Source organism: Lutra lutra, chromosome 10 (assembly GCF_902655055.1).
Source record: "Lutra lutra chromosome 10, mLutLut1.2, whole genome shotgun sequence".
Taxonomy (NCBI): domain Eukaryota; kingdom Metazoa; phylum Chordata; class Mammalia; order Carnivora; family Mustelidae; genus Lutra; species Lutra lutra.
The window spans coordinates 19,488,064-19,515,659 of NC_062287.1; the positions used below are offsets into that span (position 1 = coordinate 19,488,064).

The 27,596-nt window shown below is 40.6% G+C and overlaps 1 protein-coding gene across 6 annotated transcripts; it reads left to right on the forward strand.

The window, feature by feature from the left end:
- Positions 1 to 27,009, forward strand: VWA5A (von Willebrand factor A domain containing 5A). Of its 6 annotated transcripts, none has more exons than XM_047691972.1 (20): positions 1 to 21; positions 999 to 1,040; positions 2,740 to 2,797; positions 2,917 to 3,119; positions 3,359 to 3,581; positions 3,703 to 3,878; positions 4,151 to 4,265; positions 7,473 to 7,642; positions 7,902 to 7,990; positions 8,196 to 8,340; positions 8,780 to 8,859; positions 15,977 to 16,091; positions 16,775 to 16,939; positions 17,222 to 17,322; positions 17,632 to 17,887; positions 19,339 to 19,471; positions 19,587 to 19,655; positions 21,529 to 21,659; positions 25,301 to 25,427; positions 25,972 to 27,009. In XM_047691972.1, exons 3-20 carry the CDS (start codon positions 2,755 to 2,757, stop codon positions 26,049 to 26,051), a joined length of 2,421 nt encoding a protein of 806 aa, XP_047547928.1. In that variant the 5' UTR covers positions 1 to 21; positions 999 to 1,040; positions 2,740 to 2,754; the 3' UTR covers positions 26,052 to 27,009. The 6 variants fall into 6 exon arrangements, with proteins under 6 accessions (XP_047547928.1, XP_047547926.1, XP_047547929.1 ...); XM_047691970.1 differs by lacking the exon at positions 1 to 21 and adding an exon at positions 258 to 437; XM_047691973.1 differs by lacking the exon at positions 1 to 21 and adding an exon at positions 258 to 437 and having other exon boundaries at positions 2,743 to 2,797.
- The last annotated feature ends 587 nt before the right edge of the window (positions 27,010 to 27,596 follow it).

Consider the following 27,596-nt stretch of genomic DNA (forward strand, 5'->3'; position numbering starts at 1 on the left):
GCCTTCAGACTTCCGGAAAAGGTAGGTGACCTGCGGCTGCTCTCGCTGGGGCTCGATCCCAGCCCTCCACTCTGGTGGCTGAGACCCGTTCTTTTCCCATCGCCAAATCTGGGGGGGGGGGGGGGGGGGGGGGCTTGTTTTAACTGCAAGCCTAGGGGGTGGGAAATTGAGTTCTGGTGTTAGGTCTCTGGGGGTTTTCTGCAGGTTTGGCAGTTTAGGGGAGTTTTATGGGGGCTGGATAGGGGATTTAGGCATCCCTGATCCTCTCTAGGTCTTTTTTTATTTTTTTTTTTAACTTTTTCTTCTTTTTTATTTTACTTTTGTCTCTTTCTTTTTTGTAGAAAATTAATGTTTTCTCATTTTTATCTAATTTTATGATGTGGAAATGAAGTTTAAAACCCAGCTGGATTACAGCCCCTAATCCCTTTCATATAGAGGTATTGGAGGGGCCGACAGTGATCCCTTCCGTTAATGCTTGGACGCGGCAAATCTAGAACTGAAAGTTTAAAGATTAAATCGCTTTCTCTTTCTATCTAAGCCCCACTGCGCATTCAAATCGCCTCTTGCGCTGCATCACGAGTTTTCAGCGGGTTCCCGGCAGCCAGCTGCAGGGGTGTGGCTCGCTGCGTCACTAGCTCGCGGCCTCCTCTTTCTCCCTGGCGTGGGGCGGAACTGCCAGGAGCCCAGACTCCTGGCTTCCTGAGGAGTCCACCTTCACACGCAGCCCCTGACCCAGGGAGTCCCCCTCTCTGCTTCCAGTTGCCTCGGATTCAACGCTTTGACCTTGGTCAGCTGCTGTGGTCAGTCTTTGCCACCTGTTGCTAGGTGCATTTCTGAAATGCCATCCTGAGGGGCCCAGGACTAATTGTGACCCACTTCAGTTTGTACTCGGAACGGTGGGAGAGGAGCTGCAGAAACTACGTTTTCCTCAGTGAGGGATTTGTTCTGGGGACATAAGGCTGGTTTATGTTTTGTTTTTGATTGGTTTTGTTTTGCAGGAGATCGCTCTCCGCTCTCTCTCCACCTGGAAGCCACCCTTGGTGAGTATCGCCAAGCCTTGGAGCTTTGCTTGCCTGATGCTTCTTCACCTGTCGCTCCCCTATGTCCTGGGTCCTTCTCCTGGTTTAAGCTTCCTCCTGATGTTATTAGAAATTCTTCCCTCCCCCAGCGCCAGCCTGTTCCCCCAGAGAGCTTACCCCAGTCAAGTGTCTGAATGAGAACCCTTTTCCTGAGGATTCTCTTCTCCCTACAGCTGCCTCTGCCCTCTGTGTTTCTATCAAACACGGACCATTTAGCTACACTCAGTTTTTATCCAGTTCTATAAGATAACAAACACCAAACCGAAAACCTGATGTATTTGGTGCCGGTTTGTGGAGATGGGACACAGTCTACAAGAAGCACCATCGCTATGAGACAGATGAGTCACAGGGAGTTGCTCTGGATGGGGGTAGGGTGTGAGGTTTTAAACAGTGATTGGGATGAGCATAAAGGGTCTAGAAGTATTTCTGCCAAAAGCTTTAGGATCCGTGAGGGGGGTGTTGTTCTAGGAAGGAAAGTTGCCTTTCTCAAGAACCTACATGTTTTTCTGGACTATGGACTGTGGGTTCCTGAGTGAAGTTTGGACTTCCCCAGGACTGATCTGCCCTGGGACTCTGGATAAACACATCAGTTTCACTTTCCTTCAGCATTCCCTGGGCACCGGGCAATTCTATATTAGTTCCTTAAGTTGTATTTTCAGTGAAAAGTCCCCTAACTGGTACTGGAAATTGCAGTCGCTCCTTGACAGAGCAGGGAGAGGCAACGTCACAAGTGATTCTGTTCAGAGTGGTTGGAGGGCAGCTTCTAGGGCTACTAGGGCCAATGATTAGTGCAAGACCTACCTGCTTATTCTCCGGGTTAAAGAATCATAATGTAAATCATAATATAGGTATGTAAATTTATCTCCTTGTTACCATATCACGTGAAGTGGTGGTCTAAGATTATAATAAAATTCGGAAGATACGGTTAGGACAGCATGATTTAAAACAGAGGATGTGTTGCACACATGATATTTATATATGTATATCAGAATACCTTGGACAGAGGAAACAAACAGTGGTTTCAGTTGTGAGCCCCCCGAAAAAAGTCACAAGCTAAGTGATCTAAGTTGCAGGGGACCATTTTGGATCAAGCAGTTCCTTATGAAGCAGGTCTCTGGGTAGCATGATGCAAAGTTAACAGCCAAGGTCTGTTTAACAACTGTAATAATTATAACAGGAGCAACACTAGTCTATTATCATTGATTAAATGCTTCCCATAGACCAGGCACTCTTCTAGGGATTTCCCATATATAAATTTACATATGCATATATGAGAAATAGGTATATGGTTTTCATTTTAGAAGGAGAACACTGAGTTTCACAGGGGGTAAGTTCCTTATACCCATATATCTAAGGAATGGTATATTACATATACTTGGGAAAAAGTGGAACTGGTATTTGAACCAGCCTCAGGGTGTTTCGGAGACTTCCTGTGTAGTAGGGACTTTGTGACTCTTACAGCTTCCCCATCTGGGTCTGGCATTTAGAAGGAGCCCTCCCATTGGTTTCTTTGTCCCCTTCTTTATAGCTTCTTTCTCCTTCCAGCTCCATCATTAGTCCTCTGAATGTATTCTTATGCCAAAGAGTAGCACGTAAAGTCTGGTATTTGAATAGATATCCCCCAACATATTACTGTATTCATGATCTATCTTTTTCACAGTAGTCCTGCGTCACCATGGTGCTCCAGGGTGGCCTATTAACCCGCAGAGAGGAACCAGGTAAGCCTGATTCATGACCCTTACTTGCCACTATATCTTTGGCATCTGGCTCCATGCCTGGCAGACAGGAGGCCTTCTACTAAAGTTTGTTCACCTCTTGAACTCTGGTCTATCTCCAGTACCCCTGAAGAGCATCTCTGTGACCTTGTCCATTCGTGAGTTTGTGGCTGGTGTGTCTGCTACCTTGAACTATAAGAATGAGGAGGAAGTTCCTTTGGAGACCTTCTTTGTGTTCCCCATGGATGATGACTCAGCTGTCTACAGCTTTGAGGCCGAGATGGATGGGGAGAAAATTAAAGCAGAATTAAAGGAGAAGGCAAAGGTACTAGGGATAAGTAGATTATCTCCTCCCTTCTTATTTCCTTAATGCATACTCTTAGAATCTCTACGAATGCACCTGCACAAAAAATGCTGATATGGAATGCTTTCTTCTACTCCCCTCTGGCTGCTGTTTTCCTAAAATCACCTGGGGGGGGAGTGGTGGGAATCAATCAGGGGCATTTAAAGTACAGCTGTGAGCTTCATAGGCCTTCTCCATCGCTTCTATTTCTCTGTTCTTAGGCCCACAGCATCTATGAGAGTGCCATCAGCAACCGCCGGCAAGCTTTCCTACTGGAGGAGGACAAGTACTCCAAGGACGTCTTCTGTTGCAGTGTGGGGAACCTGAACCCAGGGTCGAGTGTAGCGCTCACCCTGAAGTATGTGCAGGAGCTCCCCTTGGAAGCAGATGGAGCCCTGCGCTACGTGCTCCCAGCTGTCTTGAATCCTCGATACCGTGGCTCTGGTGAGTCTCTTTTCTTTTCAATTCCTGGCAGTGGGTGGTATAATTTGGGAGGTCCCCTCAAGGTTGTAGGGGTGCTAAGAAGTGTGGGAAGGAGAAACAGAACTAAGGTCACTTTTTGTAGGATCATTTGAGGACAGTTGCCTTGATATGAAGACTCCTGTAGTTCCTTTGGAGGACTTGCCGTATACACTCAGCATGGTTGCCACCATCAGTTCCCAGCATGGCATTGAGAGGGTCCAGTCCAACTGCCCCTTCAGTCCTACCAAGTACCTTGGAGAAGATAAGACTTCTGCCCAGGTAATTCATAAGAAAGCACTGTTATTGGCAGCACCCCTATTCTTTGGGTTCCGATCTTGTTCCAGAATGGTCCTTACTTTCCTTGTTAACTAGAGGGACTCCCACTTTCTTCCTTTTTAATCCCCATTTCTTCTCCAGTGCCTTCTCTCCATTCTTGTCCCTGCTCCTGACCACACTCCCTCGTGGAGGAAGTAGCTCTCAGCCCTGACCTCAGCCGTACACAGCAAGCAGTGATAGTTCTAACATGGATCTTTTCCTTGTTCTCAACTCAGGTTTCCTTGGCTGATGGACACAAATTCGATCGAGATGTGGAACTCCTGATTTACTACAGTGAGGTGCATACCCCCACTGTAGCTGTGGAGATGGGGCAACCTAGAGACAACTCAGGTATTCTCTTCCTTCCTTTGTATGATGACCTAAAGGGGAACTCCTGTCTTAGAATTAGCCTCAAATTACCCTCACTTTTCTCTCCTCCTATCCAGTAGTGGGTAAAACATTCAAATAGCTTACATTATAGTGTGCAAAAATGGTCAGATACAATGAGTATCCATCTATGTGGTTGTGTCTCCTAAGCAGATTAAGATGATCAGTAGATAACTAGATCAAGGACATGGACACATAATTCACAAGAGGAAATACAACTAGTTTACAAACATAAATGACAATATTAAATGACATAAATGACTCTACAAGTGCAAATTAAAATAAAATAAAAACAACTGGAAGTTTGTATCTCTTAATCCCTTTTATTGATTTCTATTTCTATCCTGTCCCATTATCTATTATCTATTTTACTAAGAGGTATACACTTCCAGTTGCAAAATAAGTAAGTCCACAGAGATGAAGAGGAGAGCACAGGGAATAGAATCAGTAAGATTGTAATAATGTTGTTTGGTGGTGGATGGGGACTATACTTATTGCAGTAAGTGCTGAGTAATGTATAGAGTTGTAAAATCATTATGTTGTATACCAGAAATTAACATGACACTATGTTAATTATACTTCAGTAAAAAAGTAAATATTCATTTGTAGGAAAAAAACGAAATAAAAATAATGATGTGACATTTTCCCTTTTCAAACTATCGAAGATTTCCAAATACCCCATCGTTCGTCTCCAGACAGTTTTCATCTTGCCCTGGTATCTTAATTCCTAAGACTAAGTTTTAGTCTGTTAACAAATTTAGTTTCTTAATTTCTTGTGTTTTCTAAATTTTCCTGTCTATATGTGTACTTTTCCTTATGATTATAACTGGTATCATGCATGTTAGTCTGTTGCTCTCTTGGGGCCTTCCCGGGAAGCCATGCCCCTGGATTGCAGGGACCGTGAAGCCTGACTAGAAAGATACTGCCACTTCTGAAGCATTTTCCACCTTGGTTGAATGGAAGGATGTTTAGGAACAGTCATAGTCAAAGTGCTATAGCTTGGGTTAGGTTCTTTCTTCTGTAACTACAACCACTGTGAAGACAGTTTCCTGTAGTTGGTCCTCCATTTGGCTAGGGCTGCTGAGAACTCCTTAGTTTGTCCTCACTTGTTCAACCACTTTTCCTCCAGGCAAACTGTCCATGCTAAAGCCCTTAGAGGGGCTCCCAGCTTCAACCAGGTCTGCTCTAGCTCCTCTTCCATGAGGCTCCACGCTCGCTCTGTACGTTAGTTGATTCCTTTTGTATTGGTTCTGTCCTTTCCCTTTGGTGGGTTCCCCCTTGGGTGTCCAGGAAATATCCCACAGTACTGGGAGTCTGGTCTTCAGTCAGCATTATTTTAATGTACCACAGAAAGTTTAATATTGCTGAATCTTAAGAGATATGAATTGAGATCTTAGTTCCTTTCCTTCCAAGCAGTTCCCTTGGCCCCTATGTGGAATTCCCCATCTTTTCCTATGGTGGGCTCTGCAGGCCAGAGGGGGACATTAGGAGCAGCCTTTATGAATTTGTGAATCCCTCCTAGCAGGGCCACTCAGGTCTGGCCTTCTAGATCATCTGTCTGGTCAAGATAACTTGCTGTTTCCATCCATATAAAGAAGCAAACAACAGCTGGCAGCTTGGCTTACTAAAACCATCGAGAGTTCTGCCAAATGAAGCATACCGCTACATGATGAAAATACAAAATTTGTATTTTTTAAACTTAAAATGTACTTAAGCATATTAAAAACATGATTTTTAAAAAACTATATGTATAATTTAACAAAAAATGTATAAAAAGCTTTCTAAAATTATTATGAAGAGTTTAACCAGAGTTAAACCCTAGGTTGAGTTCCTTAAATGTATGATATCACTTAACCCTTAACATAATCTTGACTCAGGTGTTACTGCTTGGATTCTTCAGATGGAGAAACTGAGGCTAGCAAGTTGAGGAGGTAGGGCTGGAAATATCTTATTTAAAAATGAGGAAGTGGAAACTCCTGTAGGTGGAAATAACTTGAGCCATGCCAAAGGAATTATAGTAGAAATACCTAGATGGTCCATACTGTGTATCTGGTATTGTTCTAAACACATTAGGTATATATTTCATTGTAATGGCAACCTTTCTGATTTACCAGTCTAGCACCAATCCCACTACAATCAGCAGTCTCTTAAAATGGAAAGAAATTTACCTTGCCTATTAAAAAAAAAGCTTCTCTTCCACCATGCATCTAGAGATCTGGATTTTTTAGAAGTTATCCTTGAACCAGCGTTTAAGTACGTGTTTGCTGAGCTATACCCATTTTATTTGGAAGCCACTTTGGTCATTGGGGTATCCCAGGGTTAAGAGATGAAACTGAGCCACGTCCTGTAGGTGTACTGAATCCCAAGGCTACTGAGAATTTAAATGCATCATCCCGGAATCACTTTATAATGATAGGATATTGGAATTCCATTCTTTGTCAACTTATATATTTTCTGAACTGTAAGACAAGTGGATATAACTCAGCCCTTCTCATTTTCATTTCTATCTCAATACTAACATTTCAGTTCCTGCATCAGTTTTCACTTGTTCCTCAAAATAAAATCAGAGCTTTGACAACTTGGTAACAAAGGCCAGACTCCCATAGGTTTCCTCCATAGCATTGTTTGGGTGATGCTGTTAGTTCTGGAGATGTTTCATACCCAAAGCAGACAGACCCTCCTTGGTGTGTATGACGCTATACTCTCAGCTCTTGCAAACTGTCAATATAAGAACTGCTTATGAGCATCATGTTTTCAAAAGTGTAATTAAAGACTTAAACAAGGACCCACATGATAAATTTCCCATTGATTTGATTTGAAAGGAAGGTGTCTCTGCAAATAAATCAGCTCGATTCTTCTGGCAAATGCTGGAACATTTTAACTTCATGATTTCACTTATCTACCTAGCTGCTAGGAAACCAGCATCCAATTCTATATTTTAATTATTGCTTATGCTTGGTAACCTCTACCTTCTTTTTTCTCTTTCATGTCTTTTCTGCTTCTATATCTTTTGTGTTTATAACTCACCCTTTGCCAGCAGACACAGAATGAAGATCAAACAGTGTTTTAGGTTTGGGTTTTCTCAGCTCCTTATATAAATAACACACTACAATAGATTCTTGAGGTCTTTACTATTCTTGAATTCCTTTTCATGCTACAATGTCTTTGTAGATGGTTTCATGAAAGATCCGTCTGCGATGGTGTGTTTCTACCCAAATATCCCAGAAACTCAGTCACTGGTTATCTCTGGAGAATTCATCTTCCTCATGGACCGCTCAGGAAGTATGCAGTCCCCCATAAGTAAACAGGATAACTCTCAGCTGCGCATAGAGGCAGCCAAGGTAAAACTAGTTCCTTTCTCTTTCTGGTAATATGCGTAAATGGGGATGAATCTTGGGTTAAATTAGGGTCCATCTGGAACTTTGGGTGTGTTCTCCATCTGAGCTCTGTCTAACATGACCACTCTGAGGCTAGCCTTGGAACATAGGGGCCTGGACTCATGAAGTGGGTGAAGGTCCACCCCGTCAAGAGTTCGACTGGCAGCGTCCATGTGTCTGAGAAGATTCTCTCGCGCTGTCTCCCTGTACTCTCTTCCTTCAGGAAACACTGATTTTGCTGCTGAAGAGTTTGCCTATGGGCTGTTACTTCAATATCTATGGATTCGGAAGTTCCTATGAGGCATTCTTTCCGTAAGTTTCTAGAAAGCTCATTGAGGGTCCAATAATATACTTTAAAGGAAGGACTAGATTGTTGAAGGGGGTTGCTGCACAGATGACTTTGGCTTTGGGTATTTCAGATGAGGGTGTTTACAGTGGGGACATCTCAGTTCCGGGACTCGGTGCTGCATGATACTGAAGAGCGTGATGTCACTGGGCATGTTTGTTCTTTTCTCAGGAATAGTGTGAAATACACTCAGCAGACCATGGAGGAGGCACTGAGGAGAGTTAAACTTATGCAGGCTAACCTGGGGGGCACGGAAATCTTGACACCACTCCAAATCATTTACGGGCAACCTCCCGTTGAGGGCCACCCCCTTCAGGTAGGAACTGGAAGAGACAAAGGGAATGAAAAATCTCTGTTCAAGAATCCATACCCCTGAACTTTGTTGTAGCATTGGTAAAATACGATATGTAATTCGGAGTCTTCTGTCATACAGTAAAGAGAAGAAGACAAGAGGCATGTAATAGAATTCCTCTTCCTTGGCTCCGTGCTGTGGGCTTTGGGTGATGGAAGTCCTTTTGTAGAGTGCCACAGAAGCCTTAGATGAGACGAGAAGGGGGAGGTGAGGAAAACCCCAGGTGCCCAACAAACCTTGTGAGGACGTGGTGCAAGGGACCATGGAAAATTAGGGACCTTGTGCCAGTCTGAGGAGGCATCAGTCTCTGCAACGAAACGGTCGATTTTTTCCAAGGGCGAATTCTGGTATCTTAAAAATGATCCTCACAGAGATTTCATGAATGTCTTCTTTCCTTCGACAGCTTTTTGTCTTCACAGATGGAGAAGTTGCTGACACGTTTAATATAATTAATGAAGTCAAGAGGAACAGGCTGAGGCACAGGTAGGAAGAGAATGTGATTTCTGGGTGACTGACCCAGCTTAGTCTAACCTACGTGATACCAGTGTTGACATTCCTTTTAGAAGACAGACTAATTCAAGAATTTTAGTTTTACCAGCTGACAAGTTTTTTCTATATCATTTCCCCCTCTCTACTTAAAGATAAAAGTAATTTTCCAAATAACATCAGTAACACCATAAAGTCATTGTTCTTTAGTCTTTCTAAACCACAATGGAAACAAAAATTGAATAGCAAGACAGTTTATTTAAACTATAAATATTTTTATCAAAGTAAAACATACACAAAGGTTCACAAATCATAAGTATACAGCTGATCACTGTATCACTGTGATCACTACTAACTTCATTCTCTCCAAAGGAAATCGCTTTTCTAACTTATAACACTGTGGATTATTTTTGCTTTTTTTTTTAAATTAATTTGCTTGTTTTTAATTACAAATAAATGGGTTATACAATATGTTTTTGTTTCTGTGTATCTTCTTTCCCTCAGCAGTATGTTGATATTCATACATATTTTGCATTAAGCTGTGGTTAATGTTTATTGGTGTATAGTATTCCCTAAGGTGATTATGCCATAATTTATTTATTGATTCTACTGCTGATAGACTTTGGTTTAGCTGCTAAAAATAATTCTTCTGTCACTATCCTAGCATTCTTATATATGTATTTTTTTGCACATACACACATATGCATGTACACATACTGATTTCATATATATGTGTATGTATATACATATACACACAAAATTTTTTTGAGTTGACATAGTTGTAGAATTTATTGGGAATGCCAAATAGTTTTCCAAGTTATTGTACTAATTTAATTCATACCAGCATTGTATGAGGGTTCTAGTTGCCCAGCTCCCTATCCAAAATTTGGCTTTGTTTGTCTTTGTAAATCTTAACTAATTTTATAGGTGTAAAGTGGTATCTCATTATGGTTTTAATTTGCGTTTTCCTGGTAACTAATGAAGTTGAGTGTCTTTTCATATTTATTAACCAGTTGGATGTCCTGTTTTGTGATGTACCTTCAAGTCTCTCCTATTTTTTTTCTGTTAGACTTTCTTCTTTTACTGATCTCTAGCTCTGTCTGTGGTGAAGACATAAGAGCTTCATTAGTATGCTCTGGAACTATATTTTTTCCTATTCTATAGCTATCCTTTTCACTCTCAGGATGATATTTATTGATTAATAGTTGTTCTTCACTTTAGTATAATTTAATTTTTTAGTCTTTACCTTTACAGTTAATGTTTTCTGTGTCTTGTTAAAAGTCTTTCCCTACCCAAGGTAATGAAGCTACTTTTGTTCATTATTTTCTAGAAGTTTTATTATTTTTTTCTCTTATAGTTAGATCTGTAATTTGCCTGGATTTTATTTTTATGCATTGTGGAAGGTAGGGGCCAGTTTTCATTATCTCTTTATGTGGATATCAAATTGACCTTGTACCATTTTTTGATAAGTTTGTCCTTTCCTCCCCGATGTACAGTGTCATTTCATCACAAATAAGCATCTACACATGTATTGATTATTTCTGGATCGTTTGTTCCATTCCATTAGTCTATTTATCTAGACATGTGCTAGAACAATACCAGGTAAATTTTTGTAGCTTTTTGATAAATTTTGATTCCCAGTAGAGTAAGTACTCAACTTTGTTTTTTTTCTTCAAGATTATCTCAGCTATTCATGACTCTTGATATTTGTATTTTAGAATTAGCTTGTCAATTTTTACCTAAAAAGTAGACTGTTGAGATATTAATTAGGACTGTCTTGACCTTAGGGGTGCCTGGCTGTCTCAGTCAGTAGAACATATGGCTCTTGATCTTGGGGTTATGAGTTTGAGCCCCAAGTTGAACATAGATATTATTTCAAAAAAGAGAATTGCATTGATTTTATAGGTCAGTTTTGGGAGAATTTAGTATTTACCAAATTGAGTATTTTAATCTATATATGGTATGTCCATCTATTTATTTAGGTCTTTCTTGATTCTTCTAGATATGTGCTTCCAATATTTTATTTAAGAAATTTAAACTATGGAGAAGTTGCAAGAATAGAACAATATACTCTTTCGCCAGATGTCAACATTTTCCCCCATTTGCTTCATCTTTTTTTTTCTCTGAAACATTTGAGAGCAAGCCAGTGATACTGTAATTCTTCATATGCAAATAATAATGCACTCATCTTCAAAGAATAAGGGGATCCTGATAAATAACCACAATAAAACTACTAAATGGAGGGTATTTAATGTTGAGATGATACTGTTATCTAATTATAGGCCATATTTGCCAAGTTTTCTTTTTTATAAGAAATTTTTCAAAAAGATTTACTTCTTTACTTTAGAGAGAGAGAGAGAGAGGGTGCCGAGAGAGTGTATGAGTCGGGGGAGGGGCAGAAGGAGAGGGAGAAGGAGAAAACCAGACTCCCTGTTGAGCATGGAGTTTGACCTGGGCTCAATCTCAAGACCCTGAGGTCATGACCTGAGCCAAAATCAAGAGCTGGATGTTTAATGGACTGAGCCACCTAGGTGCCCCAAGAAATTTTCTAATAATGTCCTTTATAGATTTTTGTCTTTGCATTTGTTCCAAGAGGAAATCCAAGACCAAGTATTTTCATTGTTTTTTTTTTTAATCTTCTTTACTCTAGGAGAGATCCTCAACTTTTCATTATCTTTCATGACACTGGTATTTTGAAAGAGTACTAGTTACTTATTTTTGTAGAATCTCAATTTATGTTTGGTTGACTATTTAAATTCACGTTTAGGGTAATATTAAATATTTCTTGAAGAAATATTCCAAAAGTAATGTTGGGTCTGGTGATAAGTTTGACCACATTGTTAGACGTGGTATCTGACAGGTAACTTTGCTATTTTGTCAACATTCTGTTCTTAACAAATATTAGTAGATCCAGCATTCATTGATGATTATTGTCCAGATGTTCTGTCAGTGGTTACAAAGAGTGATTTTTAAATTCTGTCAACTTTTCCAGATTAGTTGGCAACCTGTCATAAGGAAGAGTTTCTCTTTCCCCTCCCTCTCTCCCTTTCTTTTGTTCTATCAATATATACTTTTGGATTCTTCCACTATTTTTCAATTTTTTAAGACTTGTTACTTTCATTTTTCATTTAGATTCTCAAAATTCCAGATTTGGCCAGTGGAAGCTGCTTTTCACTTTCTTCTATGTCTTTTTTCATGTGTATCTTTGGTTTTTGAAGATTTCCTTTCATTCTTAAAAAAGAATTTCAGACTCACCTGTACTTTCCCATTCCTGTAGCCAGCTATTTCTACAAGAAGCTTATTTTAGTGAAAATGATAAGTAGAAGTCAATATTTGAGTATTAAGTGTAATTCTTCATTACTGAGCTCTTATTGATTATAGGCATTTTTGGCAGACTAAAGCAGTGAATGTTAATCCAAGGTAATGACATAAAATTCTCTTCTTCTATTCCATATTCGTATTTTCTTTCCTCCATGATGAAAAATCTGGTTTTCCGTAAAATTAGTAAATATACTCATTTCCTTAATCCAACAATACACACCAAATCTCTCTATAATGTTTTCTAATTCTCTGTGTAGATGTTTTCCTGCCTTTTTTTAATAGATTTTTCCCCTATGTGATTTTTCTCCTATTTTAAATAGTATTTTTGAAACATTTTATTTGCTGGGCATTTATTTCTATGTAGAAATTTATTCTAATGGCTTTTAAAATTTACATTGACTTTTTTATTCAGTGACTTTCTCTTATTTAAATATTAATTCTAATAGTATATTTGTAGATACTTGTAGATTTTCTATGGATAATCATGTTTGCAAATAACACCAGCCTTATTTTTTTCCTTTCCAGTCCTTGTACCTTTATTTTTCTTCCCTTCTTTATTGCCCCAGAAAAGAGTTTTAGCACAAACCTGAATAGATGTGGTCATAGCTGGCATTCTTACCTTATTTTGGCCTTCTGAGGGGACATGTTCGACACTGCATAAGTAACTGATTGTTGGGCACCTGGGTGACTCATTCGGTTGGCTAAGTGGCTGCCTTAGGCTCTAGTCATGATCCCAGGGTCCTGGGATCAAGCCCTGCATCAGGCTGACTGCTCAGTGAGGAGCCTGCTTCCCCCCTCCCTCTGCCTGCTGCTCTCCCTGCTTGTGCTCTCTTTCTCACTTTCTCTCTCTCTCTCAAAATAAATAAATAAAATCTTTAAAAAAATAAGTGTGATAGTTGGCTATGAGGTTTTTGTTTTTGCTTTTTATAGATATCCTTTATCAGATTAAGGAAATCTTACTTCTGTTTTCAGAGTTATCAGGTTAAGTAAATTTCATTTCTGTTTTGAGAGTTCTTTGCTCCTTTTTTTTTTTTAACAAAAATAATGAGTGTCTGTGGAATTACATCAAATGCATTTTATGTGTCTATTGAGATAAGTGTATGATTTTATCCTTTTTTCTTTTAATGGGTGAATTATAATGACAAGTATTAGACCAACCTTGCCTTTCTGAAATAAACCCAAATTTGTTGTGATCTGTTAACCTTTTCTATGTATTTTTGGATTCAGTTGGCAAATACCTGCTTAGGATTTTTAAATCTATTTTTGTGAGAAATATCAACTTGAACTTTCTTTTCTTATAACATTCTTGTCAGGTTTTGAAATCAGTGTTATGCTGTCATAATAAAATGAGTTGAAAAGAGTTGTCTATTTTTCTGTTATCTTAAAGATTTTCTTTATTAAATGTTCTAGTTTACCTTTTAGTAAAGAAGTTGATGGGAGACGTTTTTGTGGGAAAGTTTTTAAATCTCTTTCATGGAAATGAATTATTCAAACTTCTTTATGTCTTTTTTGGGCATTTGTTTATTTTATCTGAATTTTCAAATTTTATGTCTTTTTTGGGCATTTGTATATTTTATCTAAATTTTCAAATTCAGATTTTCAAATTTTATCTAAAATTTCAAATTTTCAAATTTCTTTGCATAAAATTCTCTTATGCTGTATTGCCTTATGCTGTTGTGACATTTTGTAGAATCTGTGATATATTACCTTTTCATTCCTGATGTTGGTTATTTGTGTCCTCTGTTTTTTTCCCTTGTCCTAATTCCTTGTCAATTTTAATAATCCTTCCAGAGCATCAGCACTTTTGAGGTTTTTTAATCCTGTCTATTATATGGTAACTTTTTATATCATAATGCTTGCCCCCATATTTATTATTTCCCTTTAAATTTGCCCCCATATATATTCATTTCCCTTTCAATTCTTTGGGTTTATTGGCTGTTCTCTTTCTAACACCTGGAGATGGATGCTTAGGTAGTTGATTTCGAGACTGCTTTTTCTTTTCTTTTCTTTTCTTTTTTTTTAAAGATTTTATTTATTTGACAGAGAGAGAGAGAGAGATCACAAATAGGCAGAGAGGCTGACAGAGAGAGGGGGGAAGCAGGCTCCCTACTGAACAGAGAGCCCTGCTTTTTCTTTTCTAATATATGAATTTATATCCCTAGATTTAAGCATATCTATATCTGAATCTTCAGTCTGGATCTGTCACTTTCCATTGACATCGTTTAAGAAGATTTTTCTAATTAACTATTACGATTTTTTAAAGCCTATGTTGTTCAGCGGTCCAGTGTATAATTTCCCAATATTTGGGGATTTTTCTATTCCTTCATTAGTTGTCAGATATTTTATGTGAAAAGTTGTAGAAATTCTTTGAGCCTCTAGGTGATGTTATCTTCCCTCTGCAAGGATGTATTCTTTGCTTCTGATGGGTTGCTAGACTAGAAGCAGATAATCAGGATCCAGTTAGAGTCAAGGAAGCTTCAGTCATTTGATGGCTGGTTCATTTCAGATTCACCTCTGCCTCTGGGCTGTAGATCTAAAGGGTTTATTATTAAAACACCTGGGGTGTCTATAAGGGCACCTTCTCTTTGGAAAGTCCAAGTCTGAAACCGCTTGGCTTTTCAGGCCTTGAGCCATCCATTTTGTACTTGGCACTAGCTTTAAGGGATAATGGGATACCAGATGCCAGGCTCGTTTCTTTTACCTCCCTCCTATTCCATGTCATGGCCCATAGATTTCCTGTTGTCTTGGTAACCATTTGATGTTTTCAAAAAGATTATTAAGAATATTGTATACAGCTTTTCCAGTTCTCTACTGGCTGAAACAGCTTTGGCATTACTGTGAGCAGAATGTCCTATGGCATTCTACTTCAAATCAAAAATCACATATTTAAGTTCCACTTGTGCTGCTTGCTGGCTGTTTGGATAAATCAGCTAAACTCCCTAAGTCTTAGTTTCCCCATTTGAAAATGGGCATAATAGCAGTACTTACCTTATGAGTTTACTCTGAGGGTTCAAAGGGTATGCCTAAGTAAAGCATTGGGAACTGTGCTTGACACAAAATATGTGATATGTAAATTTTTGCCATTATTATATTTCTTCTTCTTATCACCCACAAGAAGCATGTAATTTCTAAGCATATTGTTAGCCATCAATAAATATCGCTTGGCTTTAGTTTTATACATAAGACACTTAACATACACATAAATGCCCTTTGTAAGCCATAAGGAATATACACTTCAGTTGCAAGATTGGGTGGGAAATTTGAAGGTGATAATATCAAGATGCTGGCAGGCTGTGGTCTCTAGGGAGCACGTTCAAAGGTAGGTTACGATAATTAGAAGTTCAGTTCGTAGCCCTACAAGTTTAGAATATTAATCCTGATGATGATGTCATTAGAGTTGGGGATGATGACTCATACTAACCTAATTCAAAAGAGACTGATACATAACCCAAAAATTCCAGTGTATTAATTTATAATGAGAAATCTTGTTAGGCCTTCTAAAAATGTTTCTATTGATATTACCAACACATTCTGTTTATAGACAGTTGTATTTATTTGGGAAGCCAAATTGTGATTAAAAAGCTTGGTGCACATGGATTATGGCAGGGAGAGAACTCTCCAGTTAGAACTCTTTGGTCTCCTGAAATATAGAATATGCTCAACATTTTGTAGCCCTTATGCTTTTGGTCAAGGAAGTAGACTATCTCTTTAGGTATTCCTGATTCTATGTATTAATTTTATAATTTCACTCCTTAGTGCCGGTCTCTAAGCTCTTACCCTTGTATAATTGCAGATGTTTCTCCTTTGGAATTGGAGAAGGAGCCTCTACCAGCCTAATAAAAGGCATTGCCCGAGTGGCAGGTGGCACTTCAGAATTTATCACAGGCAAGGACAGGATGCAGTCCAAGGTGAGGGACAGGCCTTGTGTCATAGCGGGTGATTCAGAGGGAGTGTGGAGCGGGGGCCGGGAGACATTGTCATAAGGGCAGAAGCAACAGTTTGGCACCAGGAATCTTATTTTTATATCCATAGTGCCTTGGGCTATAATACATAGTGGGGCTACTTTGGGCTTTGTGTAAAAAGGGCCCACGGTAGTTTCTGGAGGAATGGCATCTGGGCTGACTAGTTGGAAGCTCAGAGACAAGATGCTGGAAGAGGTCAGAGCTTTGTGTTTAAGACCAGAAATAGAGAAACAGAATTTTGACCGTCGTGATTGAGATTCTAGATGTGCGCTTGAGGAACTCTTTTGGTTGGCCATATCCTATCCTCCATGCACACGAGACAAAGAAAACGAGGAGGAGCAATTGTAGTATGTCTGGTAGATGGGTAGAGGTGGTACATTGATACTCCATTTGATTCGTATACACAAGGGAAGGCATCTTCTAGCTCTGCGTATACTTGTAAGTTCCTCTTTCTCGGGTGGTGTTATCCTTTGCCTTATCCTTCATTACCATGTCCTAGTAGAGTATTCAGGAATAGACTTAGCATATACCGTGTTGCCTAGAATCTGGTGCGTAATAAATATTCAGCTAACAGTGGTCATTATTGCTAATATTCTTTTGTGCTTATTCTGTTCTCTTTCCTCCACCAGGCTCTTAGGGCCCTGAAATACGCTCTACAGCCTGCAGTAGAGGATGTTTCTGTGACCTGGGAATTGCCTGCTAAATTGTCTGCTAAAATGCTTTCGCCAGAACAGACTGTCCTCTATAAGGGCCAGAGGTTAATCGTCTATGCCCTTTTGAGCGGGACCATGCCTGTGAGTTCCTATTCTTGTGTGTTCTTCTCATCAGAGTAGCTACTTCCCTAAACTCTGCTCTGGACGATTTTCTTAAAACTGGTGAGTCTCATCAAGAGATCACAGTACTTGCCAGGTGGAGCCAGCCTACCCCCTGCTTCATAATTTCAGGTTTCTGATTCTCTGAGCTGCCTGGTTCCTAGTCAGACATTTTAATGCATTGCGTTGGGGAGTGGCCTCAGTTGTGACCTTTCTCTTGGTGACCTCTCCCTTCCATCATGTCTACTTGTCTCTACTTTGTAGCCAGCAGAGGCAACAGGAGAAGTCTACCTCAAGTATACATTCCAGGGCAAGAGTTTCGACAATAGGGTGACATTTTCTCTACAGCCCAAGCCTGATGACAAGTGAGAATTCAGTTTTGCTTTGCTACTTTCTCTCTCTCTCCCTCCCTTCTTTCCTCCCCTCTCCCTCCTTTCTTTTTTCTTTCTTTCTTTCATCTCTGCCATCATTGAGAAGGTTGGTTTCTTTTTTTTAATTTGGGGGGCTCAGTTGTGTCCCTACAATCACAATCACTTCACCTTTCTAACCCATTCAAGTCTTATCTCTCCCTTTATCTGCCTTTTTCCTCTCTCTGCCAATGCTAACTTCTGAGGGCCCTGAGTAACTGGCACATGAGTGCGCTTCCCTAAATCACGGGAGTGTTTCTCTTTCAGCTTCACCATTCATCGCCTTGCTGCCAAGTCCTTTCTCCACGCCAAGGACATGGGCTTCAGGGATACTCCAGCTAATGATAAAAAAGATGTGCTGAAAATCAGCATTGATTGTGGAGTCATTAGCTCCCAGACAGCCTTCGTTGCCGTCAGTGAGAATTCCAACAAGCCAGTTCAGGGGCCTCTGGCTTGTAGGGACATTCCAAGGCCAGTTCTTTTGGGTGCAGCTTCAGTGATGCCACAACACTGTGCATGTGGTGAGTTTTACCTCCTTGGAACACATGTCAGTTAAGGGGCCCTGAGTATCTAAGCACATCATTTGAAGTGAAAGCCTGGGATGCTGAATTTTTCCCCTGTCCCTCCAATCTAGGATTTCTTGCTGGTGCGGTGCCTTTCTAGGAAACTAGAAAATATGCCATAGGCAAGGATATTTTAAATAATCTCAGAGTGGGGGAAAAAAAAAAGGACAATTGAAACAGAAAGTGCACATAAACATCGAGTACTCAAACTGTCTAAATCTGAAGCTGATCTTATTGATAATTCGATGGCTAGTGATTACACATATGGCTGATGGTAGTGATCTAGGAGTGTTAGGGAATCGGTGTCCCAGGACAAAGCCAAGCATGCTTGAGTATAGATAGGAAGGGCTTGAAGGTTAGCATCAGGTGGAGAAATGCACTGGGCGGGATTCTGTGGCCGGAGGGAAAAGTGTGATGTGAGTTGTAGAGGCAGGCTTCAAGGCGAGCCCAGAGTTTCATTGAGAAAACTGTGTGTATAATGGTATCATTTATTTAAACTAGAGTAACAAAAGTACAGGAGCAAGCTTAGAAGGTAGCATGTTGAATTATTTTTGAGCATTTTGAACTTGAGATCCCTATGGAATGTGCACATGAAGATGTCCAGTAGAAAAACCAATAGATGGGTTTGGTGTTCAGAGGAGAGCTCAGGGATAAGGATACACATCTGGCAATATTTAACATCTGAGTCATAAAATCAGGAGAATAGATGAGATTCATGGGGCAGGTATAGAGTGAGATGGAAGGGGGATGAGACTGAAACACTGAAGAAAACCCAGCATCTAGGGATGGGTAGCAGAGCGTTCCCCAAACCATAATAAAAAGGAATGAAGTAGGAAGAAAAGAAATGAGTGCATATTCAAAATAAAGGAAACTATGATTTAACAAAGGAAGTTATCAAAGTATCAGCTCCTGCAGAGATTGAAAGGGGATGATGGGTTTGCTATTCAAGAAGTTCTTGGTAATGTGAACAAGAGCGATTTCATTGGCTTAGATCAGGAAAGAATTCATATTACAGAATGTTAAAGAGAAAGAGAGGTGGGAAATGAATGTATAGACACTTTTGGTAAACATTGAGCTGCAAAGGGGAATAGAAAGTGGTAAGTATAGAAGCTGTAGAGTTGGAGCGGATTTTTGGTATTTAATGTATCTCTTTAAAATTTCAGAATCAGAGAGATTTGAAGATGCTGTAACACCAGTAGGAGAGTGTCAGCAGAGAGGGCTGACATTTTTGGGGAGGAGAAAGGGGTAGTTAATTGAGATAGGTGTTTGAAGAAGAGAAAAAAATGCCCAGAAAAGATGGTGGCTGAGGCAGACATGGATAGGAGGGCAGGTGTCCTACATTTTCAGGGCCCTTTGCCCATAGCAGAGAGCAGTAGGGTCTCAGTCTTTATGTCTGTATTGGTGTTTTTCAGCTCCTCCAAGTTTCATGTGCCTCCGTAGTGTATCTCCGGCCCCACGGAGGAATCATTACAAGGGTATGTCAAATCAGCAGGATGGCTGCAAACCTTGTGGGCCCATGATTAACAAGGACCTGTGTGCTCTAGGTAAGCATCTTTCCAGGGACTTTTTCTCACCCATGTTTGTCTGTCACCTGTGTAGGACTAGACAAAGCCCATGCTTTTGATCATAGACTAAAGAAGACGTGCATGTCTCTCAAAGAGACCTCTCCTCAGATGGAAGGGGCTTGTTATGCCACCCAGAGTACCAACTTGGAAACTCACTGCGCAGGTGAGATGGGCCTCAGTTCTCTTCTTGGATCTGCGGTACTGAAGAGCTTATCTTCCACGTTCTATTTCCTTTGGCTTTCTCTAGCTAGGAGGTAATCTGTTTGAAAAGTGTCAGGCAGAGGGTGAGATTTGTCCTGTCTCTGTGTTGGCCAGGGTCAGCCTTGGATTAGTCTACAGTGTATGACCCCACATCCTAGCCAGTGGGGTCTGGGGTAAGCTCTGGTTAAACACACCCGTGTTGTCATCTCAGCTCATCCAGTTGGCCTGCAGGCCGGGGCCCTCCCCCTGCAGACCTCTGCTGCTGCCCTGTCTGGGTCACCTGCCACATGGATCAGTCTTTTACAAGTTGGGTTTGAAAAGAGATCTTCCTGATGCTGGCTAATGACTTTCTGTCACCAAAGGGTGTTCCTTGGTCATTACCTTGTGTTCCAAACAGCTGGGCTTCTCCTGTACAGGATGGATTGAGTCAAAGGACATTTTATCACCAAGAAGTACCCTTTCTATTAAAATTGGCTTAAAGGCAACTTCTTTCTAGTCTTCAGTTTTTGTAGCCAGAGTCTGTGGTATACAGTTGTTTAATCACTTAAGCATCTTACTTGCCACTTACCCTCTACTTATTCATTCTCTTTAGGTTGCTAGTCAAAGAGAGGGCTTCGGGGTGCCTGGGTGGCTCGGTTGGTTGACTGTCTGCCTTCACCTCAGGTCATGATCCCAGTCTCCTGGGATCAGGTCCCACATCGGGCTCTCTGCTAAGCGGGGAGCCTGCTTCTCCCTCTGCCCCTCCCTCTTGCTCGTGCAGTTTCTCACTCTCTCTCTTGCTCTCAAATAAATAAAATCTTAAAAAAAAAAAGAGAGGGCTTCAAGGTCTCACATGGAGTCAGATCTCTGTCTTCTCAATTACTGTGGTGTTTTAGGTAAACTAAGTCACTTTCCAGAGCCTTAGCTTCCTCAGCTACACAACTACTCACCTCACAGGGTTGTCATGAGAAAATTCTTAATGTTAGTCGCAGAGTAGCTTCTCGCTTTGTGATTGTTCCCTAGACCTTCCTCACTTAGAATATTCCAGCTTTGACCATCGTCTCTAGAGATAAAAATTATCCAGCAGTGTTAAGCTTCTGGTTTTTTTGAACTTATTAACAACTACTTCTTGTAGGGAGCCAACAAAGGGCCTTCAAGGTACTTCGAGTTCTTCCTTATGCATGGAGCATTATTGGCTCCAATTTCCAGAGAAGGCTGAAATTCGCATTGGTTACATACTGTTGGATTTTGAGCATTAGCCAAACTGAGATTCAGATGAAGACTGTTGAAATTCAGACCCTTAGATTTTTTCCCCCCATTAGAATAGAATTGTTTCTCTAGTTATGTTTTTCCTTGCCTGCTAATTTCTCACTTGCTCTAAGTACATCATCGTATGTGATAGAGACACAGATGTGTAACACCTTCTATGTGGTCTCTAAGTAATTGTCAAACCGACAGGATTAGACACTAGACTACTCTTCGAGGTACATTGCTGATTGCCTTCTTTATATCTGCTTTCTTTTGAAATTTTTTAAAATTAAAATTCCAGATGTATTGGTCTGGAATTTTTTTAATATATGTCAAGTTTTCAGGCCCATTAAATAGGACTGGATAAAACTAAGCAGCATTATCATTTCCTTGTTGCTAAATTTTTAAGTGCCGCTCCCCTAGAGTTAGTCTGTCACTGAGGTGGCCTACGATGTCACAGAGAAAACACAGGGGAAGGACTATAACAGGTAGGATCTGGTTCACACTGCACTCTTGCTATAGCCTGTCTCTGAAGTCAGGTCCATCTTTCTCAGGTATGCTAAGGGCTCAGCTCCATAATTTCTCATCCTCTTTTTTCTTCCCCAAAGTCTTTGGAGAAAATCATCTTGTGCAGCTGATCTCCCTCCAGAATGCAGATGGTTCCTGGTGTCTGGATGAAAATCTGGCTGGGATCCTAGGTAAAAGTTTGGAAGACTTACAGGCTGCAGTCCCTGTCAAGGTAAGATTCAGAGAAGCAAAAGGAGGGCTCATGTTTTTGAGGGTTGGAGTCAGTAAGATTTGGGGTGAATCATGGCTCATCTGAGAAAGGAGGATAGAGGAGGACATAAACTAAGTTAATTTCCAATAAACAGAGGTTGGAGGTTTTTCTTGATTATGTTAGACCAGAAAGAACAGGGAACTAATAACCTGGTTGGTGGGAGTTGATGGATGACAAAGGGAAGGCAAGCATCCTCTTTCACTTTATATTCCCTGCCAATCATCTAGTATTTTTTGAGCCATTACTCTGTGCCAGAACTGTGGTAAGCACTTAACATCCACTTACTTATTCATTACCATAATTAAAGAAGGTAAATCCTATTCACGTTGTTGTTTATAGAGAACTATAACAATGGTTCTGAGTTTAGCCAGCCAGTCAGTGGTAGAGCTGGATTCAATACTAGAACTGTCTTCAAGACCCATGTTGCTTCTCTTCAAAATCAAGGATTTGGTCCACAGATTAGCAAAATTTCACTGAAGTCAGGATAGGTGAGGATTAATAGGGATGACCTAGTTTATTTCAAATGTGTTTGAGTATGCTGACGAGGACAGATTACATTCCACAATCTCAAGGTAACTGACCAAATCTTCCAATTGAGAAATTGTTAAATATGGACAGAATGCCAAAAGCCTGAAATACGGGTGTCATTCTGAATTTTTTAAATGTGAAAAGTGGTTAAATAAACCTCAGAAATCCTTTAACTGCCTCACCCACTATAGTATCCACTAGTCTTGTGGCTCTTGAGCACTTGAAATATGGCTAATGCAAATGAGGAGACAAATTCTTTTTTTTTAAATTTTTAAAAATTTTTAATAAACATATAATGTATTATTAGCCCCAGGGGTACAGGTCTGTGAATTGCCAGGTTTACACACTTCACAGCATTCACCATAGCACATACCCTCCTCAATGTCCATAACCCCACCACCCTCTCCCGACACCCCTCCCCCCAGCCCCCTCAGTTTGTTTTGTGAGATTAAGAGTCTCTTATGGTTTGTCTCCCTCCCAATCCCATCTTGTTTCATTTATTCTTTTCCTGCCCCCCAAACCCCCACGTTGCATCTCCACTTCCTCATATCAGGGAGATCATATGATAGTTGTCTTTCTCCGATTGACTTATTTCGCTAAGCATAATACCCTCTAGTTCATCCACATTGTCGCAAATGGCAAGATTTCATTTCTTTGATGGCTGCATAGTATTCCATTGTATACATATACCACATCTTCTTTATCCATTCATCTGTGGATGGACATCTAGGTTATTTCCATAGTTCGGCTATTGTGGACATTGCTGCTATAAACATTCAGGTGCACGTGCCCCTTCAGATCACTACATTTGTATCTTTAGGGTAAATACCCAGTAGTGCAATTGCTGGGTCATGGGGTAGCTCTATTTTCAACTTTCTGAAGAACCTCCATGCTGTTTTCCAGAGTGTTGCAACAGCTCACCCACCAACAGTGTAGGAGCGTTCCCCTTTCGAGGAGCCAAATTATTATTATTATTTTTTTAAGATTTTATTTATTTATTTGACAGACAGAGATCACAAGTAGGCAGAGAGGCAGGCAGAGAAAGAGAGAGAGGAGGAAGCAGGCTCCCTGCAGAGCAGAGAGCCCGATGTGGGGCTTGATCCCAGGGCCCTGGGATCATGACCTGAGCTGAAGGCAGAGGCTTTAACCCACTGAGCCACCCAGGCGCCCCCGAGGAGCCAAATTCTTAATTGAATTAAAATGTGCTATGAATTGTGAAACACATGCTGATTTCACTTATGTGAAAACTTAATGTAAAAAAAAGTATAAATATTCTCATTATTTTTATATTGATTACCTGTTAAAATGATATTTTGAATATATTAGGTTAGGAACAACATGTTAGTAAAATAATGGTACCTGTTTATTTTTACTTTTCTACATGTGGCCACTAGGATATTTTAGATTATATGTGTGTCTAGCATTATATATCTGTTGAAAAATACTGTTCTGGAACAAATAATTAGAAGGATAATTTATCAAGTTGAAGAAGATACAAGAATCATGACATTCTAATTGGTTTCATTGGGAAACCAATGACAGGTCAAACTAACATTTCTTACTCTGTTTTTTCAATTAATTTATTTTTTAACATTTCCTTCTTTGATAATGGCAACTGGACCAGTAAATCTAGAGTCAGGAACACCAGTGTACCTGAATTTTAGTAAGGAATTTGAATTTTCTTAAATGATGAGTGTATGGACTGAGAACAAACTCGTTGAAAATTCATTGTGCTGAGTAATGAATTTATTCAAACTTCACACAGATTTTTAGAGCCACCGGACTCTGAATTATCTGGAGGTTATATTTTCAGTGAAGATTCAGATCCCATTCTTTCCCATTTGTAGATTTGCCAAAACTGGGAGATGGAGTATTGAGAAAATCGAGATCCCAAAAGGCCTTGAACAATGAAAGACTTGCAATATTTTGTGGGGCAAAAAAATAAAACCCAAACAACACAACTTACTGGGAATCAAACTACTGCTTTTGGTTCTAAATACTCTCTATATAAGTAGAGATTAGAAGCAAAATGACTTAAGAACCGTTGCACATGGGATACAGACTTCAGAGGACCAGGCTGTGTGATTACAGGATCAGTGGAAGAGAGCAGGCTTGTCAGAAGAGCTGTGCTTGTTACATATTTTGGGCTGTAGTCATAGAAATTCATGAGTACACTCACCTCCAGATATGACTGTTTAAGGAGATACATTTTAAAAACCACTGTCATGTTTGTTTCTAGACTAGAGCAAGCATGAGGATTCTTAACTGCTTTGACATGAGCAGTCCCCTTAAGAAAAAATTAAAGGAATTGAGAATTAAAAAAAATATATTTATTTATTTACTTACTTATTTATTAAAGACAGAGGGAATGTGTGTGCTTGTGCACCCTAGCTCAAGCTGGGGGGGGGGGGGCGGTGGGACAGAGGGAGAGAGAAATGCAGACTCCCCGATGAGCTGGGAGCCTGATGAGAGACTTGATCCCAGGACTCTGGGATCATCACCTGAGCCAGAGGCAGATGCTTAATTGACTGAGTCACCCGGGTGCCCCAGGAATTGAGAATTTTGATTGAAACAGGACCCCTCAGAGAGGACTTGATAGCTGTTTCCAAGGTTTAAGGGTCATGATATAAAAGAACAATTTCTCTTGATCTGTTGACTCTAAAATCTGAAACTAGGACCATGGGTGAAAACTCACAGGAGACAGTTTTCCATTCTGTGGCCAAGACACTCTCTTGAGTGACATGAGCAGAATGACTTGAATCAGCATATTGGGCCTCAAGTTCCAGCTGTGTCATTTGCTAGAAGGCTAACTTTCAGCAAATCATTTCACTTTTGTGTGAACCAGTTTTTTCTCTTAAGAATGTCATTATTGATAATTCCTCTTTTTTTTTTTTTTTTTTTGGTTTGGCAAAGATTCGAATGAAAATACATCATAAAATATAAAGCTGTTGGGCACATGGTTCTCTCCTTATAACTTGGTAGTCCTTGTTGGGGATGTCGTAGGAGTTTTAAGCACCATCCTGATGGTTATGCTGGATTTAAAATTTAAGACTTTGTCTTTGTCTGTTGTACAGGATGCCAGTTCCTTAAGCTGGGCCACAGTCCTGGCAGTGGTCTGGCTGCATTCCAATGCTATACAAATGAAGGGTGAGTGGGAACTTCTGGAAAAGAAGGCCAGAGACTGGATTCACATCCATGCAGGTAGGAGTGCAGTCCTAAGACCACATCTCCTTCCTTCCTTAGGAAGCTAGTCCCCTTCCCTTGCACAGAGCCTCCGGGCCTGCTAGAAGGTGACTGGGGAGGAGTTCTCATAGTCCCCTCCCCTGACCTTTTCTGGCCTCCCGGATAGTCCTCTCCTTGGCAGGATAAGGGTGCCATCTTACATTGGGGGGGCGGGGAGGTGAGTGAAGAGGGAAAGGGACATGGATGGGGAGTGTGGATTGGAAGAAGGACATGCACAAAGTGGCATTTGTTCTCCTCACTGTCTCAGTACTATACTGAGTAGAGGACTGGACAGGAGCTCTCACTCCTTGGGGGTTTATTATATCACTGCTGTTGAGTATTTCTGGGACCTGAGAAGATGAAAGGGAATCTGGGAGGTAGGAAGGGCAAAGTCAGGGGTGTTGAAGAAAGATAGGAGCAGGAGTCAGGGAGATGAACAGGCAGGCATAGGGGAGACTGGGGGAAGAGTGTTTACTCTCGCTGTGGTTCCTCAGCCCTACTTCTTGTTTTCTCCTCCTAACAGCCTCCATCATGCAAGAGCTTGTGAAAGCTGCTATCGCTTTGATCAAGTCATCCGTGGACCCCGCCATCTTTGCCATCTGAGGAGATTGTCCAGAAATACAAGTGCCTCTCTCATCTACTGCCCTTTCCTTCATGCTCTCCTGTGTATTTTTGTATTTTACCCCTATCCTATCAGTTTCTGGCCATGAAAGTGAAGGATGCCCACCCCACCTTTCCTCTCCAGGTTCCCTTTGGGTAGGGTGATCTTCTTTCCCTGGCATGTACCGTCAGCCCAGCGTCAGTGGTCCTAGAACCTGTTCCCCTTCTTGGAGGGATTTCAAGCATTCATCGGCAGTAACATTCCTCCTGGGTTTCCCAGAGTGACCACGTGAAAAACAGGTGGGGTGGATGCCACACAAAGGGTACAGCCCTGATATTAGGGCTGCAGAATAAGGGAATGCTGTGCATTATAGTCATCTGTGCCTTTTGATCTTACATACTTATCAGGACCAGACAGGAGAGCTATCCAATTTTCTATTCTAAGATAGGACTGAGAATTGGAAGGGAGGTTGAAAGCCAACATCGGGATCAATACAGCCTCGAGATTGAGATCACAAAGCAAGAGAGACTATGGGGATCCACTGTGAGAGATGGCACTGCTGATGGCCTTCTTGGTTGATTCTGTTGGATTTTGCTAGCCAATACAGTGCCTTCCCTCTCACTGCCTAAGGGAATGGATTGAATCACACCTGTTGGAGACAGATGTTTTTCCTGAAATGTAAGGAGATGACAATGAGATCTTTAGTCCTGGCTTGAACCTTTGAGGCCTCTATGTTAGGCTTTGATCTGTAATGAAGGAAAAAGTGTATTTAAAGGCAGTTTTGCCTGAGACCTGAGCCTGGTTCACTGAGCTCATGAGGAAGAAAGGAACTCCCCATGATTGTTTCTGACCTTTGTCCTATATACTCTATCCTAGTGGAAATGACCTGTTTGGTGTGCTGTCACCCAAAATACTACTGTATCAATATTAAAATGATTATATGATTATATCTACACTTCATTTTCTTGTATCTGATCTTTTGTACATTTAGAACCTGCATTGGTTTTATTATCCCTTATTTTCCCTTAAAATTTTGCTGACCCCTACACCATTCATACCATGTCCTGTTCCTGCATCTTCTGTTGTAGGCTGATTTTCTGTCCTACATGAGGCAAGTAAAGGACACTGGCCAGAAAACCACTGTTAGAATCCTGACAACACACTTAAATAGTTATGTAATAATGGATACATGATTTACCCCCCTGGGAGCTTAGTGTCCTTATTTGTAAAGTGGGACTTCACTAGAACTCCATTATCACTTTCATCTCGAATACTCAAGAATTCTGAGTAGAACCTGAATATCTGTTCACTCAGGTGGAGAATGGCCTAGACTTGAGTTCTGTTGAGCTGCTCAGTGAACATTAGGGAGGTTGGCCTGACTTGCATAGTGGAAAATGATTCCCAGGACTTTCTTCTGAGTCTGTTTATGGCTGAGAGTGACTGGGGGAATAGGGCTGTGGCATCACCTGGAAGCTTCCTAGAAATGCAGAGTTTTAGGCAACTCCAAGAACTACTGTAGCAAAGTCTGCCTTTTAACAAGGTCTCCG

Excerpts from the sequence above, each read along its gene's own strand:
- VWA5A (XM_047691972.1), top strand. The coding sequence starts at position 2,755 with ATGGTGCTCCAGGGTGGCCTATTAACCCGCAGAGAGGAACCAG. Across the intron at positions 2,798-2,916 it reads AACCCGCAGAGAGGAACCAG|TACCCCTGAAGAGCATCTCT; the intron begins GTAAGCCTGATT and ends GTCTATCTCCAG. Across the intron at positions 17,888-19,338 it reads CACAACACTGTGCATGTGGT|GCTCCTCCAAGTTTCATGTG; the intron begins GAGTTTTACCTC and ends TGGTGTTTTTCA.